General features: G+C 33.1%; 3 protein-coding genes across 3 annotated transcripts; 1 reads left to right on the forward strand and 2 right to left on the reverse strand.

The window, feature by feature from the left end:
* Positions 1-4: 4 nt before the first annotated feature.
* Positions 5-1,423, reverse strand: LOTGIDRAFT_153926 (hypothetical protein; the record flags this gene model as incomplete). Its single annotated transcript, XM_009059923.1, has 1 exon — positions 5-1,423. One exon carries the CDS (start codon positions 1,421-1,423, stop codon positions 5-7), a length of 1,419 nt encoding a protein of 472 aa, XP_009058171.1.
* Positions 1,424-2,642: 1,219 nt separating this feature from the next.
* Positions 2,643-6,197, reverse strand: LOTGIDRAFT_153927 (hypothetical protein; the record flags this gene model as incomplete). Its single annotated transcript, XM_009059924.1, has 2 exons — positions 2,643-4,192; positions 5,813-6,197. 2 exons carry the CDS (start codon positions 6,195-6,197, stop codon positions 2,643-2,645), a joined length of 1,935 nt encoding a protein of 644 aa, XP_009058172.1.
* A 3,380-nt stretch (positions 6,198-9,577) lies between these two features.
* Positions 9,578-14,898, forward strand: LOTGIDRAFT_153928 (hypothetical protein; the record flags this gene model as incomplete). Its single annotated transcript, XM_009059925.1, has 5 exons — positions 9,578-9,654; positions 10,542-10,800; positions 11,330-11,402; positions 13,453-14,003; positions 14,374-14,898. The coding sequence occupies 5 exons, from the start codon at positions 9,578-9,580 to the stop codon at positions 14,896-14,898; spliced, it is 1,485 nt and encodes a 494-aa protein (XP_009058173.1).
* Between the last annotated feature and the right edge of the window lie 2,508 nt (positions 14,899-17,406).

A 17,406-nucleotide genomic window follows, 5' to 3' on the forward strand; every position in this document is an offset into this window, starting at 1 on the left:
TTTACTATTTCTTGATATCGACCGATGTTAAAACGTCGTGACAGAAACCATTTCTGAACCTGATTTTGTTACCAGTTTCCTTTTTACCTTCTTTATTCGTGAAAGTGATTTTATCTTTAGCTGGAATCGGTTGGAAGAACATGTTTTTGGGATAGTCAAACCACACTGTTAAAATAGCTGTTCTAGGTCTGAATTTTTGTTTATTGAAGAGTTTTACAAATTCTTTTTCTTCTTCTGGTAGAAACGGTCTTCCACTTTCCGCTCTCGGATATTCACTGTCTAAATCCGACATGGCGGAAGCGTATAAACCGTTAGCATCAAATGCCATTAGTTTAGTACATTCTATTTTTTTAAGTCTCGAATGAACCTCCGTTTTGTCTTTTGTGCTTGCGCTGTATTCTTTGATTAAATCAATTATGTTATTACTTTCTGTTTGCGAAATATATTCCTTTAATACGTTACAAATTTCATCCATTTTGTTCGTTTCAAATGATTTTCTATTTGCCGAAACTCTTCCTCCTTTAATAGATCGTCTGATAAAATTTCTTATAAAAGGATTTGTATGCGAATAAACTTTTTCTATATTTTCTTTTTCGATATGTTTCGCAACCATTCTAGTAGTTTTATACCATTCTTCTTCCACCGTTTCTTTATCGTAATGATATAAATAATACCAACCCTTTAAAGATAAAGATGGAGCCGTTAGATTATTGGACATATTCTGGTTTACAACTTCTTTCGTGACTTGGTTGTATTTTATCAAACAAGCTCCCAAACAGAGAGTGTCTCTCTTGGCGTAAGGTTCCCATTCGTGTCTCAATTCCTCCCAGGTGTCTTGCGTGTATTTAGCGATATCTACGTCGGCAATCTTTCTCAAATTCGCGGGAAGATTGGAAGAATTTCCCCATGCAGCCAAACTAGAGGATTCGTGTTGATAGGAACACGTGAAATTAATATGTTGTAAATAATTACCCTTTATTTCTTTCTGTCTTTTCCATTTTTTCTGTAAATCTTCATCCGTGTATGGATTAGATAAAGGAAAAGATAGAATTCCTCTGGGTGTTTTTAAAGGGCAATGCGTTAGTTTTTTTGCATTTTTAAGCACGATCCAGTTGTCGAATCCACTGCCGTTATGAGAAATTAATATTAATCTCTTTCTATCATATTGACCTAAATATTTCAACATTTGATCGATGCAATCTGTACCTACAAATATTTCTACTATATTAGTCATGAGTTTGTTGTAAATTCTTCTGGAAATGGGATCTGTAGGCTTTAAATCTGGAAATAGATTATTTATTCTGTTTAACATTTTTCTTAGTTTTTCCAAATTGACCAAAGTGCAACAATATGGAATTGCTCTTCGCGTGTCTTTTTCTGAATACGTTTCGCAATCCCAAGCGAATAACGCATCAACACTCATACTCGAAAGCACGTTTAGTTTGAGGGGTGAAACCTGTGTTACTGCGTTATCGTCTCTACACGTTTTCCACACCTTTTCTTAATTGTCTTCTATTTCTTGAATTCCCAAACTTTTTTGGCTTCTTCTAATCAGACAGAAATGCGAGTTGTGTAAGTAAAAAACCCAATCTAATTCATCGTGAACGTCTCTGGGGTGAAAATGTCTGTTTTTGGGATTATAAATTTGAAACGAAGTGTTAAATTTCTTGTTGAATTCCTTCATTCTAGTCATCACTCCTTTTCTATTTGCTTTTGAAAACCCGTTGATGTATTCTTGAAATTTACACGTTAAATCTTTGTTCAAAACACGATTGACGCATTTGATAAAACAGTGACCATCTGTAGGTATGTAACAATTTTCGCCTTCGTATTCATTTATCTTTTTAAGTAGATCAGTTCCTCCTCTACCAAGTCTCGATCTTTTTATTTCTTGGAAATTGTCTTTCATTAAAATTATTTTTCCTGTAAATAACCAATCGGAAGCATCAGATTTTTTGTCCATATTTGAAAAGATATTGTGAAAAGTTTTGGCATTGAAACAGAGGAGTGACATGTATTGTCTGTGATTCCCTTCCTCGACTATCTCTCCATCTATTTTAATTTGTCCTTTGAATGTTTTAAATTTATCAGAGATAGCCTTGATAACATCGGAAAATAGGGCGTTTTCTATCAATGTTTCATCAAGTTCGATTTTATTCATATTTGTTTAAGTATATATTTTTAATTATTTCTTTATTTTGACCGCTGATATTTCTGTATGGAATTTGTCCAAAATTTCATTGAATTCTTGTAATTCTTCAACTGTTATGTTCTTGTCTTCTCTCGATCTTTCGAAAAAGATGTACAATTGATTAAGATACATATTCAAGATATCCGTTTTCTTTTTATAATGAGCTTTTTTTTTGCTCGTGAAACCTAAAGTGATGAGACCGCAAGAGGTCGTTTGAACGGCTGTTAATGCAGCCAATACGGTTGGGACGATGACCGGAAGCATTAATCCACCAGTCACGGCCGTTGCCACCGTTACTCCTACCGTTAGAACTGTGCTCGCTGTTTTGAAAAAAGAATCGATTCTACTCCATGTTTTCCTGCATGTATTACACTGTCTCAACTTTATTTTCAACTCTTCTTGTTTGTCAATCATGTATTGTTGTCTGCTTTCGAGTTTCATTTTTAAGTCGTTAAATTAAGTGAATTTCCGATAAATGGAACCACGGAATATCATTTAGATTCCCTATTCCATTCCTAACATTATTATATTTGTGGGTATTAAAAGTAAAAACATTTACGCGTACTAACGACATTTCTTTTTTCGTATGGTCCTCGTTAAGATGATAGGAATATTTTATTTTTTCTTTTTCGATGTTTATCTTGGCTCTACAAATAAAACCACCACCTTCAAGGATGGAACCTTCGGCAAACGATAAATGTACTATAAACTCTCTTTCTTGTTGACTTTTATGAACATCGATCGAGGTGTATTTTCCATCGTAAACAAAATACAGTTTTACGTATTCAAAATCTGTTGTTCGTAAAAACTCGTGACTGCTCGATTCTATTGGTCCGGGTATTATAAGTGATGGTGGAATTTTGACAATGTTGGTTAATGGTGGATATTCCGTCTCCAATATCATATCCAAATCTTTGATTTCAATGACATACTTATCATTTTCTACTTCCATTTTAAAGGTGTCTACATATTTACCATTTTTCGTTTCAATTTCCTGATCCCTTTTATCAATCAAACGTATATTCTCTTCCAAATTACCATCATTGAATAATGAAATATGTTTGACGGCATTACCAGTTTGTTTGAAGACTACTTTATTGACTTTAACCTTCATGGGAAACTCTATTTGAATCAGACAATTACCTCGAAAAGTAAACGCTTGCGTTTCGCCGATATCGAATACGTTTTTAGGTTCTCCGTATTCGAGAGAACCCACTTTTATTTCTGCTTTGAATCCGTATTTGTTTGATTTATAAATTTGGTCTTTTCTATCGAAGACAGTGTCACTTTCGAATGGAAGATTGAAATAATACGATTTGTCCGTGACAATAGCTTCTAATTTGCTCAACTTTCTCTTTTGTCTCAAAAAATCGTCATGAATTCTAGATACCAAAAGATTGACCTGTTCTTTAATATAATTTTTCATATCATCTCGAAATTTATTTTGAAGAAAGTTTTTAATCACACCCACTTCTTTTTCTAATTCGTCCGTGATTTTAGTATCCAAAGCAGTCAATTGTCGTTTCAACGTATCTTTGTCAATGGGAAGTGTGTTAATTATATCTTGAACATCTGATTTTTGCTTCGCGATCTTTTCGTTCAAATTGGATATCGAATTTTGTAACTCGGTTTTGTCCGCGGTCTTGTCTAGTTCTGCTAACAATTCGCCATGTTTTCTTTCCAAAGCGGTTAGTTTTCGTTTTAATCTATCCTCGTTTACATTTGGGTTATCTATTANACGTTGGACGTCTATTTTTACCTTCGTAAATCTATCGTCTAATTTAGATATTAAATTTTGCAACTGACTTGTTTTATCCAGAATAAGACGTTTCAAACTCGTTAACTCTTGTTGTAGTTTGGGTTCGTCCACAAGATTTTTAATATTTCGTCTGATGAATCTTTTCACGTCATTTATTCTATTTTCAACATGGTCCTTATCTATTTGAATTGCGTTTATTTGATCCAGTAAATATTTCTTGTTCACGGCATCGTTATCGATTCCTGGAAACTTTAAATTAGAAATTGTTCATATCGATATCCCCTTGTAAGGTGTCTCCGATTTGATCCACGAAAAAAGGTTTCGCTTTGTTTATAAAGGCCGTAGAACTCATGGGATTTTTAGATTCTAGAGGTAAAGACCCTAATCCAAACTTGTTTGCCGTTTTTATTGAGTTAAATTTATTATAATTTCTTCAAACTTTTCTCCCAAACTCAACCGATATAAAACCCAAAGCGACAGCTGTCCACACAGCTTTTGTCCTGGCATTTGAATTTGAAACGTAGAACATTTGATTGGTTTACTAGTCAATTTCGTTATCTCTTCTGTCGGTTCTAGACCGAAAGAATCAAAGAAATAAAAGTTATTCGAAGAATCTTTGTGTAGAGCAGAGTGATGAACTCCTTTTTGATCCGAAGTATGAATGTTTGTGATGGCGTAAAATTTACCTTTCTTGTATTTCAGTTCATCAATTTCATCTCGCATGCAATAATAAAACGGCGAGACGTTCAACTCCTTGGCCCATTTCACAAGTTGAAAATTTGTGGTCGTGTCTTTTCCGTATTTATCGAGAAACGCATTCATTTTTTAAGTTGATTTTTTTTAGGTGTTTTTCGAAGTGGGCGGTAGGTATTGCTGAAGACCCAATTGACGAAATATATACGTAGTTTGTGTTTGAAAAAACTTGTATAACATTCTGATAAAACACATTCAATAATATTTTGAAGATAAATTTACATTTAAATTTAAAAAATCTTAATTTAAGAGAGCGTAAATGCTTGTCGACATCTAAATTTCTTAACCTTTCATCTAAATCTTCATTTTCGAGATTCATTTTTAAAAGTCAGTTTTTTGAAGTTCATTTTGATAAAACCTTCCTATGATTTGTTCTTTGTCTTGATCGATCAATTCATACGTGGGAGGTGATGTGTTGTTTACTTTATCAACGATGAATATCTCGTTAGTCCAATAGCCGACGTAACCTTTCTGAAACAATGATTTATATTTAAAAATACGAACTCGATCTCCAACTTTGAATTTGGGTTTAATATTCAAATTGCTAATCTCGTTTTCAAAGTTGTTTCGAGTGTTGACGGACTTAATGATATTCGGGTTATTAGAGGATTGGGATGGCGACACACCTATAGACGAATGTATTTTTTTTATTGTATTCGTCGACAACAACTGGTAATATTTTAAGCCATTTTTGAGATTTCAATTCCGTGAATTTCTTGAATAATTTGCTTTTAAGAGTCCTGTTGAATCTTTCTATCACTACGGCTTTACCTTCGTTATGCGTGCTGTAAATTTCAAACCCCAGAGATTTCACATTTCTGTTGTAGAATTCGCTTCCTTTATCAACCCACAACTTTAGGGGTCGTCTGTCGGATTGTTTCATTATGGTTTCGAATGCTTGTTTGACAGACCCGATTTGTTTTTCAAGGGAAAGACCCAAGCGTATCTCGTGTATATGTCGATCACCGTCAAACAATACTTGTACCCTCTCTCGACTGGCATGTTGATTAAATCGGCTGACCAAATTTCATCTTTATCAAAAACTTTGACTTTGAGGTAATGTTTGTTTTTTCGAAATTCTTTGTGAATCTCGTCTGCTATGCCCATACCCAATTTCAATTTTGCCTTCAAGAGTTTTATGATAAGAGTTCTCTGTAATTTCTCTTTGAAAGTGGGATTGGGAATATTTTCGAGTTCGTCTATCATTTGTTTGTCTGCTTGGTGTCTGAATGTTACGTCTTTGTTTCTGTACAGTATGTCGTGTTTGAGCGCTGCTGCGTCAACTCTATTAACGGGTTCTTCCCCTGGTTTGGGATTATCATTTTCGTCTAAACGCAGATCTAATCTCGTGCCTGGACCTGTATAATTGTGGCCTGGGAGATGTTTTTCTCCGGGATATTTTGCCCATGGGAATCCAGGAAGAGAACCCAATGACTTTTGAATGTCTCCCGCGCCGAAATACGTTTTAGGAGGATGGACATTTATTAAAGACATATTTGTTCAATAATGAAATAAACACTATATATTTTTAATACGAAAGATTTAATACAAGGAGAAAGCGATAGAAATGATTCACTTTATGAAATTTTTTTTTAAATATTTGGATAGGATGTTTTCGGATTATTGTAAAAGTTTCGAGGAGAAAAAAAAAGAGACTAATAAAAACTGTCTACAACCTGATAAGGAAAACAAGGATTTTGATATGTATAAAGGGCGTTTTAGTATGCTCTGTATTTTTCATTAATTATTCCATCTAATGAAGGGATAATAGGAATCTGATTGAGTTATTTTAACAGTTCAAGATGTCGGACAAAGGAATCTATCTTCAAATTTGTGTTTCTGAGACGAATTACCAGTGAATTTCTATGTTGACCTATATAACAATTACGTATTTACTTCCTTGTGTGATAATGTAGTCTCTCTCTATATATCATCTCCAAAATCACTACAGATTCATTATTTTTAACAGTTCAAGGTGTCGGACAAAAGGAATCTATCTTCAAATTTGAGTTTTTGAGATGAATTACTAGTGTATTCTATGTTGACCTATATAGTCAACAATTGCGTATTTACTTCCTTGTGTGATACTCACTACACACCCTTTGTTAATTCTCTGAGACTTTCGAATATACTTTTCGCTCTGAGGTATTGACAAAACAATAACAGAGTAGCCCTTCTGTTTATTCTACAGAATCATTTATCATAATATGAAATGAAAGGTATTGACAACAGTTATCATTCTGTTTATTCTACAGAATGTTTGATTACTTTTCGATAATATGATAAAATTGATATACACCAACAAGTAACGCGACAGTTAACCAATGACGGGTAAGATCCTCCAGAAGGGGGGACAACCTAAGACAGGTGCTGTCGGGCTTGAATTGGGTGGAGTTGATATACAACGTCATCAAGTAACGCGACAGTTAACCAATGACGGGTAAGATCCTCCAGAAGGGAGGGCAACCTAAGACAGGTGCTGTCGGGCTTGATTGTAGAATTACTACCAAAAAAGGGCATTAAGTTCAATACCTAAATGGAGGTGATCACAAGTAAGAAAAATATGGTTTTGTTGACTTTATAGGTTTAATATGGACTCTCAGTCAATCATCTCATAAACATTAAATTTGGAGAGAGATTTCCAATGTTTGATCATTTAAAACTGTTGAATTTCTTTATCTGTAGTGATAAAAATTCATGCACCCTTTGTTAATTCTCTGATACTTTCGAATATGCTTTTCGCTCTGAGAATTAACCTTTAAGGGGAATACATGAAATTGAAGATGTTGAATATCCCTTCTGTTTATTCTACAAGACTTTCGAATACTTTTCGATTAGTAGAATTACTACCAAAAAAGGGGATAAAGTTCAATACCTATTTGGAGGTGGTAATAGATGAATTAATCACAAAAATATGGTTTTGTTGACTTTATAGGGTTAACATGGACATTCACTCAATCATCTTAGAAACATTTAATTTGGAGAAACAGTTCCAATGTTTGATCATTTTGAATTGTTGAATTTCTTTTTTCAGTTTGTTCCCATGATTCCCTTCTACAGAAAGAATAATTGATAGAAAAAAACATTCCATATCCCTTATTCCATCAAAATGGCTTTCTTTTTTCAACATATAAATTAAACCAGTCCACGCTTTATGTTTACAAAAATTAATTGTGGTCTTTTTTTTTCAAAGAAGAGTTACCTCGCTTTAATAAAGGGAAGGAAGTGTTGATAAACATCCAGACCACATCTATCCAATAATTTTAAAACCATTGACTTTTTTTATTTCGCATTCCTCTTAATTGGCCACTTTGGGGATGAGAGATGTTAGCGCAGAGAAGAAACCGTCTCCTTCGAATTTTTTTTGTTCGTGTTTTAAAATTAAAGACATTTTTAATGCGGTTATTTTATACTGTATTATTATAGTGATTCTTGTCTGTGGTTTGGGTAATTTATATGGAGACTGTTATAATGCAGTTTGGGGGAGTTTGTTATAATACATTTTAACAGTTTGGGGAGTCTGATATAATACATTTTAGCAGTTGTGTCTTTTCGGATATGATGCATTGAAAAAGCTGCGCATGCGCAGAAGTGAAATGCGTCATATCCGAAAAGACATATACTACTGATGGAAAGAAATTGTTTTCTAACGTTGTATTACTTTGTGGAACTTGATTCTGAGTGGCTTCTTTAATTTTGAAATCACATCTGAAATAAGCATCGGAAAGAAGCAACCAATTCGATAATGAATTTATTTCGAAGGTAATTCTACCACCATCATTCAATTGGGATTTAGAACCAACAGTGGGTGAGATGATAATATAATTCTCTTTTTTCTTGTTAAATGAATAACGAATTGGATCATATAATCTAAAGATTGGATCTAGTATTTTATTTGCCATTTTTAAGGTTTAAAATTTGCTTTTTTTGATGGAATGTAGGAAATTGATTGAAGGTGTTTTTGGTGTATGAAATGTGGGGGGTGTAAGAATTTATGAAATATAGGGAATATAGGTGTAAGAATTTTGGTCTTTTGCTGTAAGAATTTATGAAATATGAAATGTAGGATGTTTAGATCTTTATGGGAGCTTTCAATTAGATTTTAGCCATGAAATGAAATGGAATGAAATGGGGAATCCCCATGAAAAGGAGAAAACCCATGAAAAGGGGAATTCCTTATGCGACCAATATGAGCGAACAAATTGAAAGCTCATATACTACTATTTTTATCGGAAAGACTGATTCGGAGTGCAAATTCAGTTACGCTAGGCAAACGCAGGAATGCGAATGAGTGCATTTCTTAACTTCACTTCTATTCTCTCCGATAAAAATTACGCATCGCACCCTTGGTTTGTCGCCAAATACGCAAGTATGTGCGCTGGGCTTAAGGGAGATCACAGGACTAGGCGAAGATCTCGTAATGCCGTCGTAAATCCATCGTGGATCCATCGTAATGCAATGACGATGAGACCACGGTATCGGTGAAAATGGTCATATTTAAAATGATTTGAAATGTATAGGGTGTATTCTGCTCCCGATGATTTCTTTGTTGGTGCTGACAATTCCACGGTCGGCCAAAAGTGTAATACCATCGAGAGGTCACGCAAAGACTTCGTGACCAAAGCTCATCTCATTATGTCTTCTTCATCACCAAATCAGGTGCAGAAAAGTAGGACGCAAACCTCCACTTATTTCATTTCATTTCTCGTTATGACGTCCTGTAGCAATATTCGTACTCGGGGTTATCTACCTTAAATTCAACTCATTCGTTTGGCCATCTGGTATCAATATCAAAAAAGGCAAGAAAGCGAGGGAAAAGCAGAGAAAAAGAGCGGAGAAAAAAGGCGAGGAAAAAATCGAGGAAAAGGACAAAAATGCGAGGAAAAGGGCGAATAAGCGAGGGTAAAAAAAAATTCTCGCTTTGTCGACTTCTTGTGGCCCGGAAGTTGAGGTAATATGTCCGTAGCCGGCGTCCATAATCTGTACACAGTATGACCATCATTTATTTGCCATCCACCACAGCAGTGTGCTATCATTTCCATCTCTTTTTCGAACTGCTAAACACTTGCAGTCATTTTTTAAGGATAGTTGTAGGATATTGTATGACATCAGCATCTTAATTATCAAATTGGGATAATTCTAAAGTACTAATAGAGGCTTTGATAATTGTAATTACAGACTAGGTATCGTGATGGATAAGCGATGAACTGACAGAGACCATGTGTCCAAAATACTACTTGAGCTACTTGAGCTACTTGAGCTCGGTAGTTTAGGCCGACGCCAAGGTACAAATATTATAATATGATGGCTTACGGCGGCATTGCCAGTGCTTCACGCAATGGTGGTGCCTTCGTTTGACAATAGGCCTATGATTGCTTCCTTTTTTATTCGTAAGATGAAAAATGGATAAAATGGCTCTGATGACTGGCCCACGATGGCCTGACGAAGCAGTCGACGTTAGTGTTCCACATCAGCAACGGATAAAAGTTAAAATACAATAAAAGTTTTTTTTTATGAAATGTTTTTCACAAATAGTCTGGAGAAAGTTGGGTGTTATTACTTATGAATTGATAACGTGATTTTTAAGTGCAACTCTCGTCTTCTTTGTGTTATTTGAAATATTCTGTGGTGTATATCTCTGACATTAAAGTGAATAAGATCATATCAACAGTTCAATCAAGCATGGTAGCACGACAACATATTAAAACAATTTCAACGAAAACAATTTCATTTTATAAGACATTCAAACTCTGAAAAAAACGGATTGCTCCTTTCTCTTCAACACAAAGAAAGCAATATGGAAATGTTAAGTTACCTGCTGTACTTTTTGTTTTTAAGATATTTAAATGGATGTTTTCCTGTGAAAGATTTGATAAAGACTGTATACGTTGGAGGATTTAATAATATAAATAATAAAACTCAGATTATAGCGGACGTCGATATGAACTTTTGTTTATTTAAATGTTTCGAAGACATAACTTGTAATTATGTGTTGATGTGTTCCAGTCCTATTAAACAATGTTTTCTTCTTTCTGGTGATATTGACGAGCAGCACTCGACTGACGCTGAATATGACGACTGCTACAAAATGAATATAGTAAGTAAATTCTTTACTGAATCACATTATTCTTTTGTAATTTTGTTCAAAGGGCAGTATGCAGTAAAAATCCGTAAAAGCAAGACAATTCCGTAAATCAAAATATCGTCCACAGTAAGGCAAAATCGAGGGTAAAAGTTGTATAGTGTGGAATCCTCTAAATCTGTTTTAAAAAAATGTGGTTTACATCTATGCCACAGTCTATTCGACATTGGTTTTTTTTCTGTAACATTCTCGAAAGGCTCAAACTGCTATAGACTGGTACCAATTTGACAGCTTTGTTGATGATCTCATCAAACCAATCATGTACTGAAGTATTCAAGAGGACGTTAAAAATTATAAAAATTTACCGATAATATGGACCATAGATTTCTATACTCATATTGTCAGCTCTGATATTGGCACGAAAGATATCGAAACGATGTACCGATAGTATGTCGTATCGTATTGTACAGTGTTTTTTTCTTTCCAATTAAAGTGGATACCCAACATTCGTGTTTTGTGTTTTATTTTATCATTCTCATTTCAGGAAAGGTGTTATAATTGTGGGATTTATTTTAATAACATTTGTCAATGTATCGGTAATTATACTAGTGATAAATGTGAGTCACATTATTTCCTTTTCATAAAACGTAGTGCGTCAGAATCATAGTCAGTATAATTGATGATTACAGGAACACACTCGACCGTATCTTATCCTATACTTAAAGTAGAATTTCTACTGGATGAATTTATGATTAATGATAAATTGAAAATGGAATGTGGATGTATATTGCCTCGTGGGTCCGTCCGTTCACATTCTTTATGGGCACAGTATGTATCTGAAACTTAGTATGTATGATCTTGGTCAAGTTCGTATTAATTTGGTAATGATCGGATGCACGGTTTCGAAGTAATTGCCCTTGATTAAGTAAATACGCGCCGAATTTGGCTTGTAGACATGATAAGAGGCAACATTTTTATATGATTTTAATGAAACTTGGTATGCATGTATATGTTGATGCGATCTTTGTTTGAATTAAGTAATACTAGGATTCACAGTTTTATAGTTATTGCCTTTGACTACGTAAATTTGGCCTGTAGATTCGATAGAGGCTATAGAGTATATTGATGAGATCTCTATCAAGTTTAAATTTTATAATTGAAGTTATCGCCTCCAACATAGAAAAAAGTTATTACAAACTCACCAAATTTGGCGTGTATAGACACGATAAGTGTCGATCAATCTTGATGAGTTTGTGTAATAATTGCATGAACTATAAATATATAAAGAGAGAGACTACAGTGTCCAATTTGTGTTATATCTTGATGAGTATGGAGGTCAATTTGCGCCATTAATCCATGCTCTACCGATTTGTCAAAGACAAATGTAAAATATCTTATTACCTATTACTTATAATTCAAACAACATAATAATTGAAAGGCTAAAATCAAATGTTTATATTCATATGTAACTTAACTAAAGTCCATTTAAATGATTCATTTAGCATCTTCCAAAAATCTTAAACGATACACCACCGTCATTATTTGATAAATACGAAAAGTATATTTTCATCTGTAAAGTGTCATTTGTAAATGGGAAAATGTTTGTAGTAAAGTGATAAGTGAAACTTCTTTTGTGTATTTATGTCTTCTGTTTTATCTCAAATGAATTATCTTTTATCAAAATAACTATAGTCGCGACGCTATTGAATATTCAGCATTGCTATGTATATTTTTTATTTTAACAATGACTGCTCTATGGTGACCCATCGTTATAAACTAAACTTGCCTCATCATTTCAACTTCAAAAACGCGCAGCGAGAAGTATCCTTGACGTGAATTTTGATGCAAGATCGACAGACTTGTTTTCTAAATTAAATTGGTTTACTCTTGAACAACGACTTTAATTTAACACTGAAATACTTAAATTACCTATATTTACAATCTTCCATTTCAACTACCCCTCTCAGTCTACGTTCAGAAATAAACAATTCCTTGCACATTCCAAAATGCCACCCCGAGGCGATAAAAAGAACGTTTAAATATGAGGCAAGTTCACTTTGGAATTCGTTACCTCAATCTCTTAAATTGTCTTCATTTCAAAGATAGACAAAACTCTACTTTTATCTATCATGAACTATTTTCATCCTAAATACATTCATATTGTTTTGTATCATTTTTGTAGTTTTGTATCATTTATATAGATTTGTAGCATTTTTTGTTGCCCTGTTCGTTTAGTTATATATATACACAATGTTACTATGTTTGTATAAATGTTATTTGTAGTCGGTAGATTCCAGAGAAGATTACCTTTGGTAACTGGATTTCTTATAAAGATTTATTATATTATATTATAATGGCGCAAAATGACCTCCATACATGAGAACATGTTTATGCATAAAATTTGATGATTACTACAAATTCATTAAGACGATCTTAAATATGAGAAAATTTGTATTTTAGTCACTTATTGCTCTGTTATCATTTCTGACAGCTGCCGGTGGGCGTATGTTATTTTGCCAGGTAAAGTATATATATGATATTAGTAGGCCTATCACTGACAATATTTTTGCAATTGTGCATATTTTCTGCTTCCGATCAATACCTAATGCTTCAATAATAAGATATTGTTTGATAATGTGCTATTCATAGTTGTTTCTTCATCTACAGGTCAATGTAATTCCGGGAATTTGTGGTCACTGATATTGTCTGTGCTGTCCAATAGTTCAGTGGATTACGGGACAGGACAAGAGCTTTACAACTCGGTTAATGCTGGTAATGGTTTAAAAGTTAGTATTATCAATGGAAATCCAGAATACACTACTATCTACAGCATAGAACACTCTGGTGCTTCGGTATCAAACAATATTTGGGCAATTACAATAGAAAATGTTAAACTCAATCATCTGAATACAACTGATAGTTTCTTAGCACGGCACAGACTTGAAATAAGCTCAGCACAACCATACGCTTCTGAATGGTCTATGACTTTCAATGACAGAAAAGAAAGCGTTGTATATTTTGAGAACTTTGCGATAAAATGGTTCCAGGAGAATAAAATTGGATCATCTCCTTGCTTAGAAATGAAAAATGGCAATGTAATAATAGGGTCCATGACTAATTGTCTAAAAGATATAAACAAAGGAGCGGACATGTATCTCAATGAGGAGAAACGCACAAATACTAAAGCAACATCGGTTTTGTCTACTGCGACTTATTTGGTTGGCTATAGATACCCTATACCGGCTCATCGAAAGTTAGCAGATGTTTATTACTTTTCTAAACCAATTTATACCATAAACAATATAGAGTTTAGTCATTGTATGAACAAATATTTGAGATGGTCTGTTGGCTCTGCCAAATACTTAGAAAACTACACAACAGCTTCCCTTTCTCAGTGGCTTACAGATAATTGTTGGATAGAGAGCGCTTTCATTTCAGATTCTGGATACATTATATCTGGTTCAATATTACACTTACTAGAATCACTTAAGAATGGAATACCAATTAAAGTTGGATATAATAATTATATTTCTAATATTAAAGATGTCATAAGTATAAATAAAACAACTGTCATAGCCGTTATTGAAGATATTTTTGGACGATTTTAATCTAATTGAGGGTATTATGATTCGTCGTATGGTATCTACATCTGGTTTAATAGTATCTGTATCTCACATCTTGGAACAAACCTCAACTAACATTTCAACCATTGAAACAGGCGGAACAAGGTGGTATGTTGAAAGTAGACAAACGTGGGAGAAGATACTGACGTTTGATGGGTCGAGAGATGTGGTATATGGTTCGAAAGATCAAGTTTATGATGCAGCTGTTAATGGATCAGGGTTTAGAATCGTTATAGAACACAGTGAATCTGTTTATCGATATGCTCCCATAGACATTGTACATGTTTATAACACAACATTTGTAGTTCTAGAAACAGGAATAATATCATCTATTGAGTTTGATGGTGATGAATACAGGTCATTTCAATGGGATGGTTTCTTATCAACAAATGGTGTTTATGAAACAGTGAAGTGGACAACTGGCTCTGATCTTTTACAATGTAGAACCATAGTAAATTACAATAGACTTGATGTATTTATTCAGAATTAAGATTTTCTTCGTTTCAATCTTAAATTCCTGTTTGGTCGGTGATTTTATTTGTATCATTTCTTTCAAATCAATACAATGGTCAAACACTCCAGAAGATACATTCTTAATAAATTTTTGATTTTTAATGAAATGGTGTATCATTAGCCATGCCTGAGAATTAACGTAAATTCCCATTAAGAGGAGGATTAATCCAACACCCCCGGACACACAATTCTGTTTTAACGAAACATCGGTCATAAGATGTGCAGTCAACAAAATTTCAATATTTTGCATAATCCATTTTCGGTTATTTTACAGAAAAGGATATATGCGTAACCTAAATGTTATGCAAATCTATTCTAGCATTGCAGCATTTGACTCTTTTAGGATGTGTGAAAGCAGTTTTTTTCTTGACTCCCGTGGATTCGCCATACCGAAGATGGCTTGTTGTTTCAACATCAATCGCAATAGTATCCTTGACCGTATTTTGCAACGTTTTGCCGTAAAACATACAAGGCTATGTTTTAAACAAAGAAGACAAGTAATAAATAATCATTATTTTTTACGTTTGTGACTAAACAAGACGTATTTTCATTCAAGTAAAAAATGTTTAAACTATCTCTAAAACACGGTTAGAATGGAGAATTTCTGTAAAAGTTATGTTTCTCATATTGCACCGAATCCTGTTCCTTTTTTGTGCTACAGCTTTATAAACCACAGATTATAGAATCTTTTTTTTTATCTTGAACAATATTTATTCTCATAATATTTACAAACAGTTATAATAGAATAATTTTACAAACAGGCGTGAATAATCTGAAAATATCGATCCCCTTAGCACGGTACGGAGCCCCTTAGGCGCAATTTTCCGTACTTTTAAAATATTTCGTTTAAACGAAATAACTTAAACGAAAAAACTTTTCGTTTGAACGAATTAATTACTTCATTTAAATGTAAAAATTATTACGTTTAAACAAATTAATTATTTGTTATTATTATTATTATTATTATTAATACATTTTTTATTTCGTTTAAACGAAATATAAACGAAATTATTATTTCGTTTAATCGAATAACTTATTTCGATTAAGAGAAATACTTATTTCGTTTAAACGAAATGCTTGATTGTATTTCGTATATATGAAATAAAAAATCATTTCGTTTAAACGAAATATATGACGTTATTTCGTTTAAACGAAATAATTTTTTTGTTAAAACGAAATATTTTATAAAAATACGGAAAATTGTGCCTAAGGAAATAATTATTTTGTTTGAACGAAATACTTACTTCGTTCAAACGAAATATATGACGTTATTTCGTTTAAACGATTAAATTATTTATAGAAGTACGTAATATTGCGGCTAAGGGGCTCCGCAAATAAATACTTATTTCGTTTAAACAAAATACTTGATAGTATTTCGTAATAAAATATTTCGTTTAAATTAAATAATTATTTCGTTTAAACGAAAAATTGTTTCGTTTAAACGAAATATATGACGTTATTTCGTTTAAACGAAATATATGACGTTATTTCGTTTAAACGAAATATATGACGTTATTTCGTTTAAACGAATTAGTTATTTCGTTTAAACGAATTAGTTATTTCGTTTAAACGAAATACTTATTTCTTAAAACGAAATATTTTATAAAAGTACGGAAAATTGTGCCTAAGGGGCTCCATATTATTTTGTTTAAATGCTATAATTAATTCGTTAAAGGAAAAGTTTCTTCGTTTAAACGAAATATATGATGTTATTTCGTTTAAACAAATTCATTATTTTGTTTAAACAAATTAATTATTTTGTTTAAACAAATTAATTATTTCGTTAAAACGAAATATTTTATAAAAGTATTAAAAATTACGCCTTAGGGGCTCCGTAGTTATTCAATTAAACGAAATAACGAAATGAAAAATGTATTTCGTTTAAACGAAATAATTAATTCGTTTAAACGAAATAATCAATTCGTAAACACTCCGAACTTTAGACATACCGATGCTATGATGAACATTTCAATATACAGCTTCTCTACTTTGGAATTCATTTTCACAAACTGTAAAACATAATCCTTCTTTATATACATTTAAACAAGAACTGAAGAAGTTTGTTCTTACTGACAATACTGATTAATTATTTCCATGGCATTTATAACTAGTCCTTTTGTTTTTCTCACCACTTCATTTTACTTAAAAAAAAACTTAAACCATCATATATATTTAAGGAATGAATGTGGATCTTGTTATCGTTATGGGGAAATAAACGCTGGTTTAGCATGTGACAAGACAAATGACCCGATATCTGTCAATCAAGTTCACCGACCCGCCCCTAACAATATAGTTCTATAAATAGACAGTCTTATTTGGATGATATTTCACGCCACACCATCCAGGGCCGAGTTTCACCGCCATGTCATTCGACCCGACCAGATCTAACAAAGAATCAACAACCAAACCAACAACACCGCATCATCCAATTTGATCCAATCCAACTACCAACTACTACGACTACCAACAACTACATAGTTTGCGA

Source organism: Lottia gigantea, assembly GCF_000327385.1.
Source record: "Lottia gigantea unplaced genomic scaffold LOTGIsca_4, whole genome shotgun sequence".
NCBI classification, from domain to species: Eukaryota; Metazoa; Mollusca; class Gastropoda; family Lottiidae; genus Lottia; species Lottia gigantea.